General features: G+C 39.4%; 1 protein-coding gene across 6 annotated transcripts in view; it reads right to left on the bottom strand.

Moving 5' to 3' along the window:
- The window catches only part of tcf4 (transcription factor 4), a 161507-nt gene that overhangs the window by 96498 nt on the left and 42389 nt on the right, over positions 1 to 22620 (bottom strand). For all 6 annotated transcript variants that reach the window (XM_088393018.1, XM_088393016.1, XM_088393019.1 and 3 more), the window contains one exon: positions 21929 to 22001. In XM_088393018.1, the coding sequence (XP_088249144.1) occupies positions 21929 to 22001 (73 nt within the window). The remainder of the gene's footprint in view (positions 1 to 21928; positions 22002 to 22620) is intronic.

Genomic DNA, 22620 nt, shown 5'->3' with positions numbered 1-22620 from the left:
GTTTTTTTTAATATGCCACCATTTTTACACCAGTTGCCAACAGTTCACGCATTCTGTCCCCTATTTAGTTAAATCTGATTCTCGGTTTTTGGGCGGCTCGGTGGCGCACTGGGTAGCACGTCCGCCTCACAGTTAGGAGGGTGCGGGTTCGATTCCACCTCCGGCCCTCCCTGTGTGGAGTTTGCATGTTCTCCCCGGGCCCGCGTGGGTTTTCTCCGGGCACTCCGGTTTCCTCCCACATCCCAAAAACATGCTTGGTAGGCCGATTGAGCACTCCAAATTGTCCCTAGGTGTGAGTGCGAGTGCGGATGGTTGTTTGTCTCTGTGTGCCCTGCGATTGGCTGGCAACCGGTTCAGGGTGTCCCCCGCCTACTGCCCGTCGATGGCTGGGATAGGCTCCTGCACGCCCGCGACCCCCGTGGGGACTAAGCGGTTCAGAAAATGGATGGATGGATGGATGGATGATTCTCGGTTTTTACTTGGTGGGGGCACAGCCAAGGTGATCCCCTTCCGAGATGCGCCTAACCCATCTCACCGGCGCATAAAAGCATCAACATTGTGGGACACAACATCAGCTGCTCATTATCTTCCTTGACGTGCTTTTTGAGAGAAACGCAACCAGTAATCTTGCAAATCCCTTAGCCAAAATGAATGTAATTACATTATTACTGTCTCATGTTATGTGTACGTCAATATCGGTTTTGGTTATTTTGAACATCATAAAGTAATCTAAAGTAATCAGTTAATCCATTAATTAATTCAAATTAAGCACCAGTCAGACAAACAGGTAAACTAGCAGACAGTGAAAGAAGAGTGAAAGAGAGAGAGAGAGAGAGAGAGAGAGAGAGAGAGAGAGAAAGAGAGCGAGAGAGAGAAAGAAAGAGAGAGAGAGAGAGAGAGAGAGGGATAGAGAGAGAGAGCGCAAGAAAAAGAGGTCTCTAGGTAAATTTGTCTTTGACAATTCAATTAAGTCTTCTTTCCCTCTAATCCTTAGAGTCTAAGGAGTTTTTTATTTTGTATATGATGGTTTTGTAAAACTCTATCTCAAAGACACCTGCCAGCTCTGAGATACTGCCAACAGAAGCATAAGTAAGGCTTAATCATTGCACAAGAGAGGAGGGGAGACATTTTCCCAAACTGGAGAAAGTCCAAGGGTTGGATGAGGGGCTGCGTAATGGTCTTTCAACAAGTGCAGAAAGTAAATCGACAAACAGTTGGGCTGCGTTAAACAAGCTCAGAAATTCGTACCTTGACATCTGCTTTTAATTACCAGTGAAAATAGAAAACAGCCCTTTTTATTTATTTATTTTTTGACTCTCGTGCTTTCATCCCGCTCTCTTCAAATGTCTAGAACCATAAACGTACATTTTTGCAACTGCTGAAAACTGTATGCGGTTTTTAGTATTTGGGAACCTTGAGGGGTCCTTGTGGAAATGATGGATCATTTGGTTTGAATATGACTAAAAAGAAGAAGATTGCTCCTGTCAGGTGTGAAGAAGAGGGCCGGTAAAAAGTAGTTCAAACTAGATTGCCGACAGTCAGCACAGATGGTGGTCATGGCTTAAAGAAACGGACTAATTTCTAAAGAAAAGATATAAACATTTATCCAAAACAAAATTTGTGCAACTGAAACATCAGCGCTACTTGCTTTTCCTACACAGATATTTCCACAAAAGAAAAAATCATGGAAACTATGAAAAGTAATTTCAGATCCGTCTCAGCAATCACAATTTAGATAAAAACTACCTGCCTTAATAACAAAGTTGGTGTTTGAGGCATGAACCAACATACAAGCATACAACCAAATATATATATTACATACGTACATATGCTGTAAATAAAACTCCCTACATCAGTGACTACATTATCTCAAAACTTCCAAACAATCACTATTATCATCATCACTCATCATGCGAAACAACAAACTGCTTTTCCCTTTAGAGCCAGCCTTAGGTAAACACAATTTCAATTTCCTAAATGGCCCATATGGAAGAAGCAACCTGAAATTGCTTTCACAAGAAAAAACTGGCCGTGTCAGATTTAGTGAGTCACTTGCGGTGTCGTGCAGGGCTGCCTGAATCTGGGCCTCGAGAGTCTCCAGTGTAGTCCACTGGCGGACCTAGAGGGGGGCCGCGGGGACACCAATCACCCCCAGAAAATTGCCTTTTGGGTATTTTCTTATTTTTCTGGGAATTACTTTTCCACATCCACCCAAACCAGCCCCGTAGGGACCACTTACTGAATCTTTATTTTATCAGCATTTTCAGAAGAATTTTTGAGGTTTGTAAAAAAAAAAAAAAAATGTTTTGCAAACCCCCCGAATTATCCTTGGCCCGCATATGCTGATTATCCACAGTATGTTTTATTTCAAATCCCTACTTGAATCAAATAAGCTAAATAAGTATGCTTCAAATTTTCCTTTCCATTAAATTCAGTTGTCAGTTCAGTGGTGCTTGATACAGTGCTACTGTGCTGCATGCACACAATCTACTGCTGGATCTACATGTCACAATAGTTGTACAAGAAAACACTTCAAGGTATTTCTGATGAATTCCCCTGGACAAAAAAAAAAAAAGTTTCCGACTGTGCCATTCTGAATGTGAGGCCAAAAGGCAATCTTGGAATGGAGCAGATACATAGCAATGCTCACACACATTAATTCACATGCACCTGTACAGGAAGAAGAGCAGACGCATTAGTTGGTTTTAGTCGGCGACAAGGAAGTGAGAGTGGGGCTCAGGTGAATTCCATCAACTTGCGCCCAAGCTGCTAATAATAGATCACCGAAACCATCACAGCATTAACAGCCATTTACTGAGAAATCAGTCACGCAGTCACTCGAAAAAAAAAAGACGAAACAAGATTCAGCTTCCTCCCACTGAGTGTCTCTCACTACCAACTGTATGTGTAAAGTGCCTTTGGACAGCTAGAAAAGCGATAAATAAATGTTAGGTGTTCTAAACATTATGATTATGATTAGAAATAGCAGTAGTAAAAAAAAAAAAATCAGCTACCATGTCTTGAGCTAACTTTGTAAATCCTTTTAAGCATGTGATATATTTATATAACACAATATATTCATTTACTTGAGACAATAGAATTGGAGCAATTTTAACTTCAACATTGCAATTGTTTGAGTAAACACTGATCAGTAACTTAAGTTTGTCATTTTTTAAAATTATTTTTAGGAGTGATTATGTGAAATAAATGAAAAGGTCCATAATTTATCCCCTGACGTAGTTGTTACCAACAGCGACCGTTATTACAGACTGGGGAGAGGTTCATCGTGGGATATTGCCACCTGGATGGCACCTCCTTTTCTGGAAGCGAGGAGTGAGAAGCCGCTAACGAGTTAGCATGTCTGCATGGGTGCAAGGTTGTAGGGACCCGCACACACTCACAAATACACACGCACACACACTTGCACATGCAACTTGACAGTCACTGACAAACAACCCTCTTGACACACACACAGGCCAACACAGCTAAACACACCCACACACACATATATATACACAAAGCAACAAATAGCGACACACACAGATAGCGCCTGCAGATATTCTCACAGTTTTTCAAGACTTGTTGATTTTATTTTTTTGCAGGAGAAAGTCCTAAGATTCATAAAGGGCATGACTTGTATTGCGTTCAAGGATTGAGACAAATCAGTTTTGTATGATTGTATGGTAAGGACATACACGTATGATGCAGTGGAAATAATAACCAATTAAAAAATTGTCTTAAAACCCTTAAAGCAAAGAAAACATAGACAATTCTACCTGCTGCTGACTGCAAAGGCTACGCTAATTCAAAATTCACGCTCAGACCTGTCACTCTTCACAGAACCCTGCAAACCTCCTCAAGTTACAAATTCCTCCATGACAGACTTCAAACTAGTGTTTGTGAGAATCCTACAAAAAAAAAAAATGGAATAGCCGGTCCATTGAAAATGCTGTCAAACTCCAAATTAATCTTTAGTTGGCTTGAAGGCTTTTAGAGTGCGACTGCAAACTATGGGCGATGTCATCTTTGCTTGTGAAGGTTTAGAATAGAGTTGCAACTGCACCACAACCCATTAGCATGAGAGACATTAGCACATCCCACTTATAATGTGGCTTAATACACAACAACTTATTTTATTTAATTCAAAATGTCGTCGTGACAAAATGTGTATAATGTACACTGCATCGTATTTAGCAAATGTGAGAACTCGGCTTAGTTATGTCACTATTCTGCCATATTACAAAGAAAGCATTGCCATCACCAGAGGTGATAAAAGATGTCAATAGTAAGATTAGAAAAGGTCAATATTTCAAGATAATTCTTTTAATTTGTGAATTTTATTAACGGGTCAGCCATTTTCATGTTCCTCCCTCCGACTGCCAAAGTCCTTGCCTTTCATTCTTTATTTACTTTTTTATCTTCCTACTGCTCCTCCTCCCTTCAGCCTTCCTTCCTTTTGTCCTCGTCTCCCTCCAGTCGCCGAGCCTTCTGTCCTCACCTCAAGAAGAGGAGGTTGCAGCTGGTGTAAAGTCACACAAGAGAATTATGACAGGCACCTGCCCACACTATCTTCAATGCTTCTAGTGTGGACGGGTAAACAGCAGAATGAAACTTGTGACAGATCTAAAAAAAAGTTATTCCCGTTTGCGCAGCAAGTCCCTTAAAACCAGCAAAAGATCCCATAGGACTTTTTGAAAAGCAACTGAAGCTGAACAGCATCGACTTCACAAGGACTTAAACGTCTTTTTTTCTCCCAAGAGAAACCTACAAGAAGAAAAACTTTCACAGTAAAGTTATTTTGAGGATATTTAATTAATAACTAACAATTTTGTTGCTATAGCACCAAATCACAACCCTTAACTAAGACCACAAAACTGAGCCCCAACTAATCCCCCCAAAAAAATCATACTTATATTCACACCTAAGAATGATTTTAGAGACTTCAAATAAACTAGCACACAAGTCTTTTGAATATGGGAGGAAGCCAGTGTACTCTGAAAAAAACCCACACAGACAGGGGCGGAGCTACGCGGTGGCCAGGCCACCCCTTGTCACTTTCTGTCCTATCCCGACAAGTAATGGTAACATACGATCGGTCAAGAAACGGTTTTAAATTTACTTTGATGTGGCAAAAGATATGACGTGATGGTCCCAGAGGAGTGACACATACGACATGCTGAAAGAACACAGCGACACTTTTGTGTGATTGAATCAACCGAGAAGAAACTGTTCAGCAGAGTGAGAATGTAGCTTGTTAAGAAAACAGGTAAACGTCTTCAGTGATAATTTGCTACACTTTGTTTACTACCAGGCCAATTTGTGTTGCTAAAAGCTCCCCACCCTGTCCCACTGCAGATGAGAATCATAAAGTGTGTCTGAAAAGACCGGCAATCCAATTAATTCACTTACAAATGTTTCATCATTTCTTGAAAGCCTTCTGTTCTTCTTACCTTATTGTGTTATGCTTGTTTCCACTTTAGTTTACTGTACCAAACAAAGTCCCTTGCCTTATAAGTGTGTGAATGTCTGGACACAACGAAAGATCTTGAAGTTCATTTTAAGAAAATAAATCTTGCTCTCTGACTCAAATACCGTATCATGGAGGCCAGTCCAATATTGGATTGTGTTAACAAATTACATCCACATCACTGCGTCAAAATGCCATATAATTTCAAGTTGTCACATTTGACTGACATTCCTTTGTGTCCATATCAGCTTGAGGGCAACATGGTGAAACCAACCAACTTGCTGACATAGCAGCCTTGTTGGGCCATTCCCCAATCAACCAGAACTCCATGTTTACCTTTCAAAAAAAACATTCATCAATGAACAAAACCATTTGAGACCACTGCAGTATGCACTTTGATATGAACATGTCTAGTTGTGTGGCCTAAGAAGTACAAAATACAAGAAATCATATCAATCAGGAAAATTAAATTGAACACACACATACATGCACACAAGAAAGAGCCCTCCAGAGAGTTCAGTGACCAGATGTCAGGAGGGCAGAGTGCGTCACTTGACTGAGAACAGGCGTGCGTGCATGCATGTGTGTGTGTGTGTGTGTGTGTGTGTGTGTACAACTACTCCATAAGTTCATTGATCTAAAAAAAAAAAAACACCCACCCACATGCACACTGGCAAACACTAAAGTGAAGGCTTCCCCTTTGAAAACCACATAAGACATGTCAGGGCACGCAGTAAGGAAAGCTCCGCTACTCTATCTGCAAGTGTGTGTCTGTGTGTGTGTTGGGGCACAGTTGGGTAATTCCCAATTCACACACTCACCTCATTCATTATTTTTTAAAAGTTAATCTGATGTGGCTTTACACAGTTTGCACACATTAATACTGTTGTTTTAGAAAGTCTTTGACTTTCTGCGACATTAATCTTATTTGTCTGTATTAAGCTTGTCTTATTTCATCACTTGACGGTTGAGGTAAGAAGTGAGGCTGAGGAAGGAAGAAATAAAAAAAACAAGAGATCGGAAAAAGGGTGCGCATTAATAAAATATGCAGGGCAAGGCGATTTCTCTGCTGCATGTGCCGCATGCATGGATCCCCCGCATCTTTTCAAATGCTTGGCGATGAAATTCCGAATGAAAATACTGTTGATGATTTACTGCCTTTACGGAGGCTTACTTCTTTATCGTCAGACTCGGGGCAGCCACTTGAGCGCAAGTAACCACTTACGACCTCCCCAGCTCCATCCTCAAGTCATCACGGTAATGATAGGATCTGAACTATACTCACAGTCGAGGAAGGTGGGGTGAGCTGCGACTTATTTGCATAAGACAGGACCACCCCCCTCAAAACTTTTTACATTACTCCAACACAAACCTTAACATGTGCCATCATTTTTCTCTTTTAACTTGAGGGTACTGTTTAAAATTTTAGGATATGGGGTAGGTGACATTTTTCAGTTATTTAGCTAGCTGTTTTGAAGAGACGTCCTCTGTAGCGATGGAAACTGTGCATCTGAGTGAATACAGCTGTCAAAGTCTATAACTGAAGTTATTATATTAACAGAGAACAGAACTTGCTGCTTCACATTTCACATTGTTACTATTCAGAGAACCTTAATTTGGCTTGCACACAAGAAAGAGCAAATGACCTCGGAGAACAATAATTGCATTCATGTGAGTTCACCACATACAAGCACAAACATACCAAGGATAAAAGAGCAGCACAAAAAGCATAACGTCGTATACTGCACAGTACGTATTCACAGTAACCAAACAAGCAGTAAAGCTGAAAGATCTTTGACGGAAACCCATTGGAGGGAAAATCCCTGACATGGCAAATAAAGATTTTCTCAGCGTGTTTTTCCCATTTAAATATGAATCAAATCAATTCCTTCTCTTTAGAAATGAATCACAAACTTAGTCACTGTTAACTGTGATGCACATGGTCACAGCAGAACATGTGCTGGACAGCCAAAGTAGCTTTTAAGAAGATCTCCTCCCTTGACTGTGCATCCTGAAATATTACAATGAGTTTCAGTTTGGTTTTCGAGCTTTTGGTTAGGTTACAGCAGTTTGCTTTCCAACGCTTGTGATAAATATGGCTATATGAAACAGCTGGTTACTCTCCATTGCTTATGTGATGAGTCAAAATCAGGAAGGAGCCAGCTGGATGGAGTCTGCAAAAGTCTCATTCTAGACCCGTAGCAAGGAGAGAATACCAGATCACAGCAACATCTGGGTTTGTCTGCCAGTAATTAACAACAAAAATACTATGGACTAAAATTAACACAGTGTCAGTGATACAGGTGGTTGACCAAGGGAAAAAAATCAGCTTGGGACATAATAATAATTGATGATTAAATTAATTGAAAAATAATAATCATTCTAATCCTGGTAGTCACACTTCAGAGCGTGAATATAATTTTTGACTAGTCTTTAGCAGCTATGTGCAATAATAAAAAATATAATGTCCAGCGGGGAGGGTGTCTACGAAAGCATTTATATGTAATATGAAATTAATGTAAATATTGTGGCATGTGGGCAAGAAGGGGCAAACCAGGAATCCATATGTGACATCTTAATCAGTTGTATGGGAACATTGTATTTTGTATCTGTGTTTTAGCCTCTTATAAATAAAAACGTATTCCTGTACATAGATGTGGAGAGAGGGACAATAGCATCTGAAATTTCCCTTAGGATCAAAACAAAACTGGTTCATAACCTTTGTGTCTCCGGAAAAACAAGCTCGAATGTCAGCTATATTCAAGTTCATCTCCCATGCAGGAAAATTCTCTTGATCTCATTACTCCCATTGACAGCTTTTAGATGATTCAGAATGCTGTCAATATTCCAGACAGGAGCAGCTTATAAAGAAAAGGCAATATAAACCATATATCCCTTGTATATTTAGAAAAAAGAATACTTTATCCGCAGTGGGTTAGTCTTTTCTATTTCATACACAACACAATTCTATGCATCTCATCGCTATCACTGACAGCTTTCAGATGATTCTGGTGCACGTGAATGAATCCAAAAGCGTAAGAAAAGGAGCAAGCAGCCTAGCCACATTTATTACCAGAACAGATGGTACCATCCTAGTGCATACTATCTTCAGAACAGAAAAAAACAAACACATTGCAGAATAACCCTCCGATTTCTACACCCACCGTACTACTATTTAGGTGAGGTGCCCTACACACTGAAAAACAATCTGACTTCATGAGTACTGCTTCAGTCCGTCAGTATGTGCCTGCAATTTTTCTTCATTTTATTTTTAGCTATAGCGCTATACTTGTTCACTGCCCTTACAATGTCACCAAAGCAAGCAGATTGTAATGACAAAATGTGCAATTGAACATGCCATGTGCTGTCTCTTGTTCTTGCTAGCTAACAAACTAAATTGGCGAACAAGCAACTCATTCAGAACATATGTGCCTGGTAATAGAATAAAAATGTCGCTGAAAATTGCAGCAAAAATGTATTCATAATTTTCTACCAAGCTTCTACCCACATGTTGGATTAGAAGTAATTGAAGACTAAAGATAAAAGATATTCAATGGTCATGATCAGGAGAGATTTTTCCCATTCATATTCTTTTTACACTTGAAAATCATACACTCAAGCATGCAGAGCCTCAAATGAGAAAGAGCTGTGTAAATGTGGAGCAAGGCTGGGTCTCTGCAGCCTTGTGAGTCTGGGCCACAGTAGGGACGGAGAACAGTCACTACTTGTTTTATTGCCTCATGATGAACACCTGCAACGACTGAGGGGGAGGAGGGGAAAAAAAAGGTCGAGGGCAGACAAAAGGCTCACATCTGTGTGTGTGTGTGAGAGAGTGAGGTACTATGGGAATGCCTGTGTGTGTGTGTGTGTGTGTGTGTTGTGTGTGTAGGTCTCAGGTTACATTCTTGTGGACAGGCTGCCAAATGAGACCGTCTGTGCACATGCTGCTCACAGCCTCCGACATATACACGCCCTCGTATGCTGGTAACTATGTTGGTAAATGTACCACATGACTAACTGTGTCAGCTCTTTCTTGCATAATTTAGATTTTATGAGTTGACATAAGTTTAGGCAAAAGGAAAAGCTAATGATACAGTACGTTTAGGCAATATTAGAGCTTATTATCTCAAGCGAAATAATCCCCCCCCCAATACCGGACCACAATGGCTTCCGTTACCTTGACATTTAGGGATGCAGCTACTTGCAGAGTCTTGACCCCAAAATGTCATTTAGATCTCGGGAACCCTAACCTTGGTACAAAGGTACAATGAGTTATTTGGGAATCCTCGAATAACACAGACAAATATGGACCCCAGCCGGACAACTATTTCTCAATAAGCATGTTTCACAGAACCTTTACTCAAATATCTGGAACTACTATGGATCTACGGAAGTGACAGTGGTGATAAAAGTAGTCTCCTTGCCTATTTCTTGCAGAATTTGTCGATGCTCTCATAGCTATAAAAGGAAAGAGAGACCTGAAAAAAACGGTCCTCATGTGGGTAAATATCATGCCATACATTTCTGAATCATTATTCTGAAAGGATGGGTGAGTTTCGAGCTTTATTTTAAGGTATCGGTACTCATGGAGACTGCCAATACCATCCACCGATACTCAAGGCAAATAAAGTCTGACATTAAGTCTACAGTAGTTGACGCCATTCTATGGCAACTCATCATCGGCTTCTCCTTTCCTGCTAAATATGGTATCATTTGCTGTTGTTTTATTTTGTGCATTTGTGTTGAATTCAAAACTTGGGGCTATCCCGTAGACCAGGGGTGTCAAACTCATTTTTTTCACGGGCCTCATTGTAGTTATACCTTCTTTTGGAAGGCCATTATGACTGTCAACCCGAATAAATGTATGAGCACCTCATATTATATACAGTAAAAGCTACAAAACAAACTGACAAATAATTCATTCAATCAAATGAGTAAAAACTGGTCAAACATTTAAAAAAAGGATATTATTAAAAGCGAAGACAATTTGCAATTCTGGTATTGACACGCAAATTTGATGCACAATTTGTCTTCGCGGGCCACATAAAATGATGTGGCGGGCCATATCTGGCCCCCGGGCCTTGAGTTTGACACCCGTGCCATAGACCAAAAGAATCCATCTCTACAGGTTAAACATCCATTCAGGAAACAGTTTATTGAGGAAACGGTGCCTGTTTTCCTGGAAATACAGCTGTGCCCTACAGTGAAGATATATTGCTGCTACCTTTTGACTTCGGCTTCTAAAGCAAAAAACCGAAAATGATTCATTCAGGACAACAAGCTATTCTAAATCACCAGTGACTATTCAAACACATTTTTCCACACATTACATCACGCAGAAGGCGGACCCTAATACAAACAGGTGGCTGAAGTAACTGACCCCCCATTATTTTGCAGACTATAAGGCACACTTAAAATTTTCTCAAAAACCATCAGTGCGTCTTCAAATCAGGTAGCCTTATGTATGGATGTTAAATTGAAGTTGAATAAAGTTTGACTTATATGCTGTATTGTTTGTTTCCTTTAATGCGCTTTATAATCATATCTGAAAAATACAGTATCTTCTCGAAGAAAAAGTCACTGTAGCTCATTAATGTGTTGCATTCACACTGCAGCCTAGTTCCAAAAAAACATTTATGTAAATTAAGCTGACACAGCAGACGTAACTGCTCTACACTCAACAATGTAGGTGGCAGTAGATAATAGACTTCTCCCCAATTTGTTGTGACTGATCTCTTGACCTCCAACCAACATTTTATGAGGCCAACTTTGCTTTCCAGACATTGAAAAGAAATGCCATGAAAATACAGAAGCCAATTCTTTTAACACAGGAAAGGTTTTTTGTCATTGTCATCAATCAAATATATGTGCCAGACTGTCATATGCACATCAAAATCCAACCAACTTTTAAGGCTACAAAATCTAAGGGTGTTTTCCAGTTGTCTTGTTTAGTTTGGCTGAACTGATCTCTGGTTCATGCAACCCCTTGGTGTGGTTTGTTTGGGCAGGTGTGGACACAGCATTTGAACTTAGATACAGACCGCTTGAAGAAGTGGTCCTGAAGTCCAGTGATTATTTGTTGTGTAATGTGATTCAGCCTTGATCTGACCAAAAAGTGTAAATGTTCAGAACAGAGTCAGACATATGCACATATTGTTTACTTACTTACTTCTGTGCGCATAAATCTTTATTTATTATTTGAAATATTAAAAAATAGTAGCAACCGTTTGGAAATGGTCGATGAATTCTTTTCAAAAGAGCCTATCATGATTGAACGTCAAACCAAGCTAATAACTCGCCATTTCGTTTTACATACGTATGTACATAACAGAGTGTGTTGGGAGTTGGGGGGGGTTAACATTACAACGTACCAGCTGGTTTTAGTATTCTGGTTTGTGGTTTATATTGACTGACCAGTTTCAACTCAAATATTTTGTAGTTTATACTAAAGTGTTCCAAACATTTTAAATAACAACAAATGATGTGTTTCATCACTGTCGACATTTGGGTCAATTGAAAGTTGTAAATTTTTAGACAAAGTGATTTCAAATTTAAGATTTAAAAAAAGCAACAGGTCTAAGGGATGCGTTTTTGCTTTGAATAGAATTGTAGCATCAGATATCAGACATCAACAATAACATTTGTCAGGAAAAGGATATTTGAGGATTTTGTTTTTCCTAATGTCTGTGTAACAACTCATACATCAACTGAGGATGCCCTTAAACGAGATGCTTTTTACGACCACTTTTGCCGTGTAATGTAAGATGGTGAAGGAGACATTTGATTCATGTTTCCGAAGTAGGTGTTATATTCTTTTGAATTATTATTTGGTACGTCTCGAGTGTAAATCTATAAGATCTACAATCCTTGGCTTTCAGTAACACAGCAGCAGGGAAACAACTTCATTATGCTGCATTTATTGGATAATTGGTTCTTCGAATGGCTCCAAGCTGCCAAACGATGGCCATCCAACAGACAGCAGGCAAGAAAAGTGGGAAAAGAGATGAAAGCCTAGAAATTGCCCCCCCCCCGAAAATAAAATCATGCCTTCTTAAATATGCTTTTAACCAAAGGCAAAAGCGCTCGCAAGTAAATGTTTCAGCCTCAAGTTATCGCCATTAAAAAAATACACCACGTAAAAAATGCCCCAAAACATTATACATTATACTGTAAAACAAGAATAGAAAAAATAAACAAGTGCAATAAGACTGGACTAGTTGAAAACGGGTAAATTAGCCAAACGTGATTTTTTTTTTTTTATAAATAAGTATTCACACAAACAGGCTACACAGAAATTGTGCAAAACTACAAATTTTTCACAGGGAGAGTTTTTAAGGGTGTAATGGTTGAAGTGAAGAGGGGAAAGCGGGACAAATGTTTATAGTGAGAAGTTCTTGCTATTCAGAGCCTTGAAAGAATGGAATGTAGCGGGAAGATCAATGTGTCTCTCTCTGTGACACACACACACACACGCACACACACACACACGTTTGCAGATGTTCAGAAGCTATGAGGAAGGAAACCTTGGCTTTCTTCAGGACATTATGAACTTGTCACATACACACACCCCTAAGATGTAAGCACAAACTTGTCTTTAAAAAACTATAGACAAAAATATTTTCTTTTTAAACATTTTTCACTTAATTTAAAAAAAAAAGGCCAACATCAGGATAGTAATATTGGTTGTTTCTTTTCTCTTTTTTGTCCACATGAGAACTATAATGCAACACACAAACCATAAAATGTATACACATATGCATATACGCAACCTTTTCTTTTCTCTCACTCCCACATGCACATACACACGTGAGTGCGAACACATACACACACACTGTCTGGCCCATCACAGGACCAGATGGCACTAGGGGTGTTCCAGACAATTTACAATCTTTGTGAGTGTGCATGTATGTCAGTAAATGTGTGCGTGTGTGAGATTTTCCAAGCAACCCCCTCACCCTTTTTGCCACACACACACACACAGGGAATTGGCACTGCCACTCTGGTGCCAGTGCAGCCAAAGCCTTAGACTGAAACAAAAGCTGGGAGAAACCATTGTGCAGCTTCCCTGCTCCAACCCACCTCTCACTCTGAACCAGATGGTTTCATCTGCTAGTCTCTGTAGTGTGAAGGTTCACTGTGTCTCTGGCAAGTCAGCGTACATCACATTAGTACATTTAACACACTCAATGAACAGATTCTCCATGCAACACACACTCTTAAATAAGAATATTTGCTTCGTGGCTGACTTTGAAATGAAATGTAGGTTGTTTTATTTCCAGCATCAATTTTCGATGCCGCTTGTCCGCGTTAAGTCATAAATGAACTGTTCACTCTGCATTGATCCCCAGCTAATCACTAACCGAAATATTTCAAGCTATAAGTATTTTTATAGAACGTGCAAAATGGAGTAAAATACAACATCTGTGCAAATCAAAATGATCAAAGTACATCTGCCCCTGTGGTGGACAGCATGTGATTTCTACTCCATTCCTTCTTTCACTTTATTTTATTCTGCTTATTTTTCCCAGCAACAAAATTTAGAATGCCACACAGTAATAAGCCCTTTGAATGTTAGCATATGTTTTGTTGTTTGTTTGCTTTGACGTTTTAGATTTTGGTTCTGTCTTTTTTTTTTTCAAATTATTCTTTTAGACACAGAACATAAACTTATGTTCCAACTAACTAATTCTAAACTAACATACACTGGCAAACAAGGTCAATCTAAGATCAAGAAGGAAGTGCAGAATAATAAGAGCAGGAAGAAACAGTTGATATTGATGGCTAGAAGGAAATGTTAACTAAAAATGAGTAAAAACAAAAACATCACATGATCACAGGATGTTTTGCACAGAAAATACCCCCAAATTGTGCTTTCTAAATTTAGAAAGGAAAAAAAATGCCCACAGAAACTGCTACAAGTATAATTCTGCAACAGTCTGGTAGTCAAGGAGTTCAAGGAAAAAATTATACTTGGCTGAGAAGGACTTGGAAAATGCCAATTATAAAAGAGATTTATTTTTTAATTAAAATAAAGAGGGAGTTGTAGGTAGAGCACACAGTAGGAGTCAGCTGTTTTGGTTATAATATTTCAATGTATTTTGAAATACACATTGTCTTTCATTTTCATCTTATGTCAGTGTAATATCGAAAAGATCGCACGTACAATTGTTCATGCACATTACATCCACCTTCCAGAATATGTTCCATTGAACTGAAGGAAAGCTGCAGTCTGGTTGAGCAGTACTGTGATTGCAAGCTAAACTGTTTGACGTTGCCTGTCTCTTTATTTTCTAAGGATTGGGTGGATTAGGCACAGGGACTACGTTTCTATCACTGCTGTTTCCGTTAAATCAAACAGGTGCAAAATGTACACCTCAGCAACGTCACATATTGACTGCAGAGCGAGGAGGACAAATAATGCGGCCTTGAGGTTTTGCAGTTTTACATATGGTGAACGATGAAGGGATACAAAGGTTAAGTAGATCAAAAGCTCAAAAATGTAGAATGCTGACCTTAAAAATCTACATACAGTAATTAGCTACAAAGTTTTAGGGTACATTAAAAGAGCTATATAATGCTACTTTTAACATTCCACAAATAATTATAGGCACATATATGATTATATATTACCTTTCCACAATCTAATTTATGATGAAATAATGAGTTATATTGGTGCCCTAGAAGTTAGAGGCCTGGTTCTCTAAAACGTCGCCTCTGCTGTACTCAAACGTTCGGCAGTAGATTCACCTAAGCGCAATGACAAGTACTTGAGCACATTGCAGAGGATACGTAGAAGCGTTTTATAATTTATTTGATGCACCAAAATCAGAACAGCCGCACATCAACTCAAGTGCAGAAACAACTGCTCTGAGAAATTGGTAATTGGTGTGTTTGGCTTGTAGGGGATGGCTCCTCACGTTGTGATGTCACAACGTGAGGACCTGGTCTCTTAACATCGCTGGAGTGTATCTGACAATTTAAAAAAAAAATCAGCACCCACTTCTATCCCAGAAAATGAAGAAATGAAACGTGAAGTACGTTACTCATAAACAAGACATATTTACCCTAAATTGTAAAGACATCTATGCACTCAATTTCTGTGCCTGTCTTTCATTCCTAATCACTCCACAGTTAATGATGGGCTTGCGTATAAATCCGACAGATTACCTGCTGCAGGTGTCCAACAGATGACTCTAAAATAGGCACTTGTGACACCAGAAATAAAAAGCTGATGAAGACCAGTAATTAAACACTGACAGTTTGTCAGACACGAGACGTTTAGTCGACTTATTACAAAGCGTATCAGAAGACAACAAAACACATATGATTGACGCAATAGGATCAGACACCAGAAAATGACGACTGAGTCTGATCTGAGTCACGGAGCAAAGTGAACAAAAAATAAGCTCTTCTAACTCTAGCCGAGCCCAACTAGTCTTAGCTGTGCCTTTAGGGAAAACATATGGAGTGCCGACTCGGTAGTAAGTCGGCTTGCCGAAGCAAGAGCTACGTCTATCTCCTGAGGTTTGTAAAAAAATAAAAAATAAATAAATGAATCCCTGCCAAATATTAACAGACGTGAACATTGAAATCAGCGCCATTATTAGCAAGTCATTATTAGCGTTTGAAAAGCAAATGGAGCTCATAATATTTGCCATTATAGCTAAAAAAACGCCTATTAATTCTTAATCCGTACCCCAATTAAGAGCATGGCTGGGAGTTTTTGCCAAGAAAAAGACAAATTAAGAGCCTCCAAGGCAGAGAGAGAATGTAGGAGGGCAAGGTATTGAGCAACCGGCTTCTGCTCGCCACCTATTTTGAAAGCCATCATCTTGGATGAGTTTGAGTGACGGGTGGAACGAAGGCTGATTTGACTGAATAGAGACAAGAGGGTGGCGGTGGGGGCGTTGTTCACCACGTTGAGGCGCATTATCTGTTTCAGTACAAGTGTATCAAATCAAACGTGAGAGGAGATATTATTAAAACGAACCCTTTTTATTCCTCTCAGCTGTAAACTGTGACTGAATAAGCTATACCAATTAGAGGAACAAAAATCCAGCATGCCGACGCGGTCGTATTCGTGGCTGCCCAAATTTCTCTGCAGATGTGTGAAGAAGCAAACACTGCTGCGGGGGATGATTTAAAAATTAATTTTCCCCCTAAGATAAAACAAAAACAGAATTAATCTGTTCCACGAGTGGAACTTTCACCACCGAAACTGCATATTCTGCTCAGTCATGGGAAAGCTAAAGTTTATCCCAACTGACGAAAGGCGAGGTACACCCTGGACTGATCGCTAGTCAATCATCGGGCACCAAAGCAACAATTAACACTCATATTGTGACTATTTTAAAATCATCCACACAGACATGACCTTGATTCAAGTTTCAGTGTTTTGTTGAGTGTGTCGGAAACTTCGATATAAGCCACAATTTAGTTCCAGCACTTTCTCAATTGATGATGCAGTCAATATAATTTCTTTGTGGATTTTCTGTGCATTGAACCAAATTTAGTAGCCTCACAATACATTCAAAAATGTCTTTTAACTCTTGTGCAATTTAACTGAACAAAGAACAAAAAAGCAAACTTTCCAACACACACTCCCAATGACCACAATTTGGACTGCAGTGGGATTTGAACCTTGAACCCCCAAAGGCAGGTGCTTATGGATTGAGCTACTATTGCCCACACTGGTTCAGTTGAGAACGTTTGCAAGATGTCGTAACAAAAATCATTCCGATTACTGTTTGCTATCTTCATCTGCTCTCTTCATCCTTTGTTCATGTATTTCACAATGAGTCTGTCCTGCATCTTTCCCTCCTGTACCAATACATTTAAACCACAGACACATGCACTATATACATGCACATGCATAATTTTGTGAAATCTCCCCAAATCTCTCATTTACACACTATCACACTCGCACACCTCAATCCTCTTCCAACACCGTTGACAGGAAAACAAACAACACATCTGAAGGGTTCGAACGGTGTTGTAGTGGGGGGGGGGGGTTCACCAAAAGCAGCCAAGACCTGAAATAGACAAGTGGCGCTGGTGACAAGCACAGTGGAGCCTGCTCTTTGAACGGCTTCATCCAGGAGGAGATTAGAAACACACACAGAGTTTGATGTGTGCATTATCTTTCCAGGGATGATCCCAAAATAAACAACAACTAGGCAAAATCTCCCAATAATTAAAATGGTTAATCCACTTCCCGTTTGCTGATGACCGTGGGCTGAGCATGTCAAGTGGGACTCTTGCACCGTTCTTGTTTCTACGCTTTTGTGTCTAAAGGTGAATTGATTTCCAAAAATATGAGGATTTAGTATCCACTAAGCTGTCAAAAATCCAAACAAATATTTGTAGATTTTTGGAAATGTGAAAAATGCATCTTTAACAAATCTGATAAGGTAAATTTGTTTGACAGAATGACGTTTTTTTATGTTTTTTCTTTCAGTGTCGCTGTCCAGAAATGTGTGACACTGCCACAAAATTCTTTACATTTATGATTTGACTTTCTGCATTCTAGCAAAAATATATTTGGTAGCTGTCAATTGGTTATTTGTTAAATGCAATAAATGTGTTTATTCATTCAGCTGTGGTGTAATATGCTTTTAGAATATGAAATATGTTCCCTTTGTCATTCCGTGTAAAGCTAAACAAAGCAAAAAAAAAAAACAGACATGAGGCAGAAACTCTTCTTACAACCCAAGCTAAATTTTACTCCAACATAAATGTTTGTTGAGGTTAGCGGAATAGAAATACTGCTCATGTAATAAATTAACCGTATGCTTGGAGCTCAAATACCCATGCAGTAAATTTTTAACAGAATATACTGTAAATATTTTTAAATACTCTCCCAAAATCTAGACCAAAGTCCTGACTGCTGAAAATAACCAAAGTGAAAATAACCAAAGATACAATGTGAGGACCAGGTTCAGCGTCAGCATGTCCGGGCTTCTGGCCTCATCCCTTCCTTTGGAAACTGCTGCTCTCATGGCTGTGCGGGTCTATAGAGTTCTAATTAGCTGCATTCACAAACAGCGCCGGGCTCATCAAAATGCCGAGGCCTGCAGAACGCCACAGCAGGGGTGAGCAGAATGTGTGTGCGTGATGAATCTTGTACATGTGGGTGGAAAAATGCGATGTTGTTTGTGTAGTTTCAAGTTTATGAGACAGTGCCGTGTTTCCTTTTTTGGGAGGGGAGGGGGTGCATGAAAATCATCACAAAGTGAAGATACACATTGACGCAGCAAACCAAAGCTTGCCAGCCATTTAAAAGTACAAAAACTGGATACTTTTTTTTTTCCCTCTGCAAATTCATAACATTTGTTGACCTGCTTCACATTTGCATACACGGCACGGGGGCAAACCACACCATGGCACACAAACAAGCAGTAAACAAAAAAGATGTTTGCAGTGTACTGTTTCTAGGAGAATAACAGAACGGCTCACAAATATGAGCAGGATCAACGGAAATGACCTACGTGTTTCTCTGCAAAAACCCCGCAGAAAGATTTTAAACCAGACCGACTGCTTCTCCTTAGATGATCGTGTATTCACTTTGGCTCATTATGGCTCAGAGGATAGAGCTATTACATGTACATTGCACTAACTAACTACATTAGGCGGGTCAATATAATATTGCATACGTTGTTTTGTAAAGGTGGTTGTATTTAGTTCAGTATTTCATAGGTAACATTCATAAGAACCCCAAAGATCCTCAACGTGTCCTTAAGTATAATATTGAACCCCAAAATGCTCCTGAAGTCACTGACATCCGTTTCCCACCATGCAGTAGGGTTACCAACTGGATTATGCAAACTTGTGTAGAATGGAAAATATTTTCAACCCTAACTTGTGGAACAAATTATGACTTCACACTTTACAATTGACTACTATAGGAAACAATGAATAAATACAGTAAGCACAAGCTAGCTGATGACAACGTCACATTTGACTTAGTACATGTGACTGCAACTTTCTACAGTATGTTGAGTTTTTTTTTAATATATCTACACGTGTGATATATCAGTATGCACAATATATCTTATTCATCAATCAAAACATTTTATATAGCCCTAATTCGCTCAATAACTGCCTCCAGGAATTCACACATGGATGTTAGCATGCTGTGCTGCTTTTGTGCATCCAGGTGCAAATGAACTGGAAATTCCCACGCTTTAAAACTGACACAATGTTAGCAATACAGAGGCAAGTATAGGTAAACAATTTGGAACCTGTTTTTTCACGTTTCTTAATTTTTCTACGATTCAGAAAGTTCTTAGTGCCAGACCTTCAATGAACATGATTCAACAAAGAAGTCAAAGCGTTTTATGAATATGCTTTACGGTGGTTGAGCTCACCAGGATGCATGGAAGGACACGTCAAGGACAGATTATTTGTGTGTATATGTGTGACAGTTGTTCAGTGACTCCCAGGCTGGTCCTTAGTAGTAGTAGGGCTTACTGAACAACTGTCACAGATATCGCTTCCCTCTCTTCTCCTTACTGTCTTTCATGTGCCAAAAAGTGTCTTTATTACAGGTAGAAATACTGGTAAAGATTAATGTATTCATTTCATATTGTTTTCACATTGTTTCATAGATATTCTCTGGACTGTTTATGTGCTTGGGTGTCTGGAATGGAATAGTTTACGAAAACAAAAACGGAGGTTCCACTCTAATTGTGTTGAATCACTCAAGTACATCTAGCTATACCATCAGTGATATCCACTTCAGGTTCAAAGGTCAACAAGAGCCTACTCCAGCTACCTGCAAGCTAGCTAATAAGCAGCTGTTCAAGAGGTGTCGTCAGCGGGGTACAAGAACCGGCACTATCTGCACTCTTATTGAGCTGATCTCAGCATGCGAACTGTTTAAAGCACAGGTGTCAAACTCAAGGCCCGGGGGTCAGGTACGGCCCGCCACATCATTTTACGTGGCCCGCGAAGACAAATTGTGCATCAAATTCGTGTGTCATTACTAGAATTGCAAATTGTCTTCACTTTTAATAATATCTATTTTTTAAGATATTTGACCAGTTTTTACTCGTCTGATTTGAAAACAACTTATTTGTCAGTTTGTTTTGCAGCTTTTACTGTATATAATATGAGGTGCTCATCCATTTATTTGAGTTGACAGTCATAATGGCCCTCCGAAAGAAGCTATGACTACAATGCGGCCCCCGAAAAAAATGAGTTTGACACCCCTGGTTTAAAGCAAGCCAAACATATAGCACATAGCCCTCTGTTGGTAATGTGCTGGAAACATCCTGAATCAGTAAATGATACAGAGGTCACGCATTATGTTTATTGTGTGCCACTAACAAAGTGACAACATGAATAAGTGACTTAGGGTAAACTCTGAAGTACTGGCACACATGGAGCATCAAAATACTGACCGCTATGGTATACCTGACTGACCATGGTGACAAAATGTATGAATGGAAAACACATTAATTAAGGAAGTAACCAACTCACTCACTCACTGACTAAAAAACCAAATAGGATTAAGGGAATAAATTACACACTCTGCTGGCATTATCTCATTAATGTCAATCACACACACGTTCCCTGACAAACTCCCCAAGTTACAACCTGCCTGTCTCGCTATCGACAGTTCAGTTCAACTTTCAATGTGACTATGTTTCGCTACTGTTTGACACCACAAGGTCCACACTGTATAGAACCACGGTGAGCTAATCCCCACAGTACATTCATAGGCAGGAAAGAGTGACATCACCAAATCAGAAAAACAGGAAGTCTCTCAGGAACGAACATGAGAAGCAGAAAACAAACTTCAAACTTACCAAAATAATTTTTCTTTTTGATATGACAATATTTGCATTCTTTTCTAAATACCTAGAGCACAGGTGTCAAACTCAAGGCCCGCGGGCCAGATACGACCTGCCACATCATTTTATGTGGCCCGCAAAGACAAATTGTGCATCAAATTCGTGTGTCATTACTAGAATTGCAAATTGTCTTCACTTTTAATAATATCTTTTTTTTAATATTTGACCAGTTTTTACTCGTCTGATTTGAGGACGAGTTATTTGTCAGTTTGTTTTGTAGCTTTTACTGTATATAATATGAGGTGCTCATACATTTATTTGGGTTGGCTCTCCGAAAGAAGCTATGACTACAATGCGGCCCGCGAAAAAAATGAGTTTGACACCCCTAGGTCCTAGAGCATCTTGTTTTTCCAAAGCATTTGGAAGAACCTACAGAAAATACATAACACAATGGGTGGAATACAGAGTACTGCTCAAAGTAAATTGCTAAGCTACATTGCCGAGCAAATAAGGCAACTCCTTCGCACCCACAAATATTGCGAATATTGTGTGTGGTTACCCACACTGAGAAGTCGTAGAGCGGCAATAAACAGGTGCATGGGAGGATTTCAAATTGAGAGAAGAACATATAGCTCATTGAAAAAAAGAGAGAAGAAAGCTGACGTACTTGAGCCGGAGAAATGTCCACTCCCCAGGGAGGTCGGTCCATTCTTTCCACTGCTAACAGGAGGGGAAAACATCTAAAAGACAAATAGAGCGCACATTACCTTCAAGAGCACAGACAGGGGTACCAATAAGAGCAGACAAAAATGACTGCAGCTACATATGAAAAGCTTCATTCCAATACACCAGGGAGACATTTGGCTGGAAAATAGTGCCGCGAGAAGTGTATCACTCTTTGCCTCAAATGTAAAGGTGACATCTGCTTTTCAAGAAGCATTCATCTTTTTTTCACAGCAAGGCCTACATGTTCACAACTGTGACAGAGGATTATCAGGTCTGATCTAAAACTTGAAACATGTTTACCCCCAGTATTGTATAAAAATAATTCAGATTTTTTTTTTCAGATTGTCCATTACCTTACAAACACTGTATTTAGGAATGAAACTCATCATATTTACAGTATATAATATGTGACCTAAATTGCAAGAGATGTCTACATGCATACTGAAGGTGAAATTGACTGCTATTATATTGCGAGCAGTCTCAGTTGTGACTACTCAACTTCACCATATTACCATGAAGTTACATTTTGCATCTGTGTAGACCAGAGTGAGCACTAACTGAGCATCAAATCTTCACATAGATATTTTACTCTTACTATTATTAGAAATTCAAAGTTATAATTGGAACCAGTCG

This window comes from Syngnathus floridae, chromosome 12 (genome assembly GCF_059516105.1).
Source record: "Syngnathus floridae isolate MCC-2025c chromosome 12, RoL_Sflo_1.0, whole genome shotgun sequence".
NCBI lineage: Eukaryota > Metazoa > Chordata > Actinopteri > Syngnathiformes > Syngnathidae > Syngnathus > Syngnathus floridae.
The sequence above is the reverse complement of the archived record's forward strand: the minus strand, read 5'-3'. Positions and strand labels throughout refer to the sequence as shown.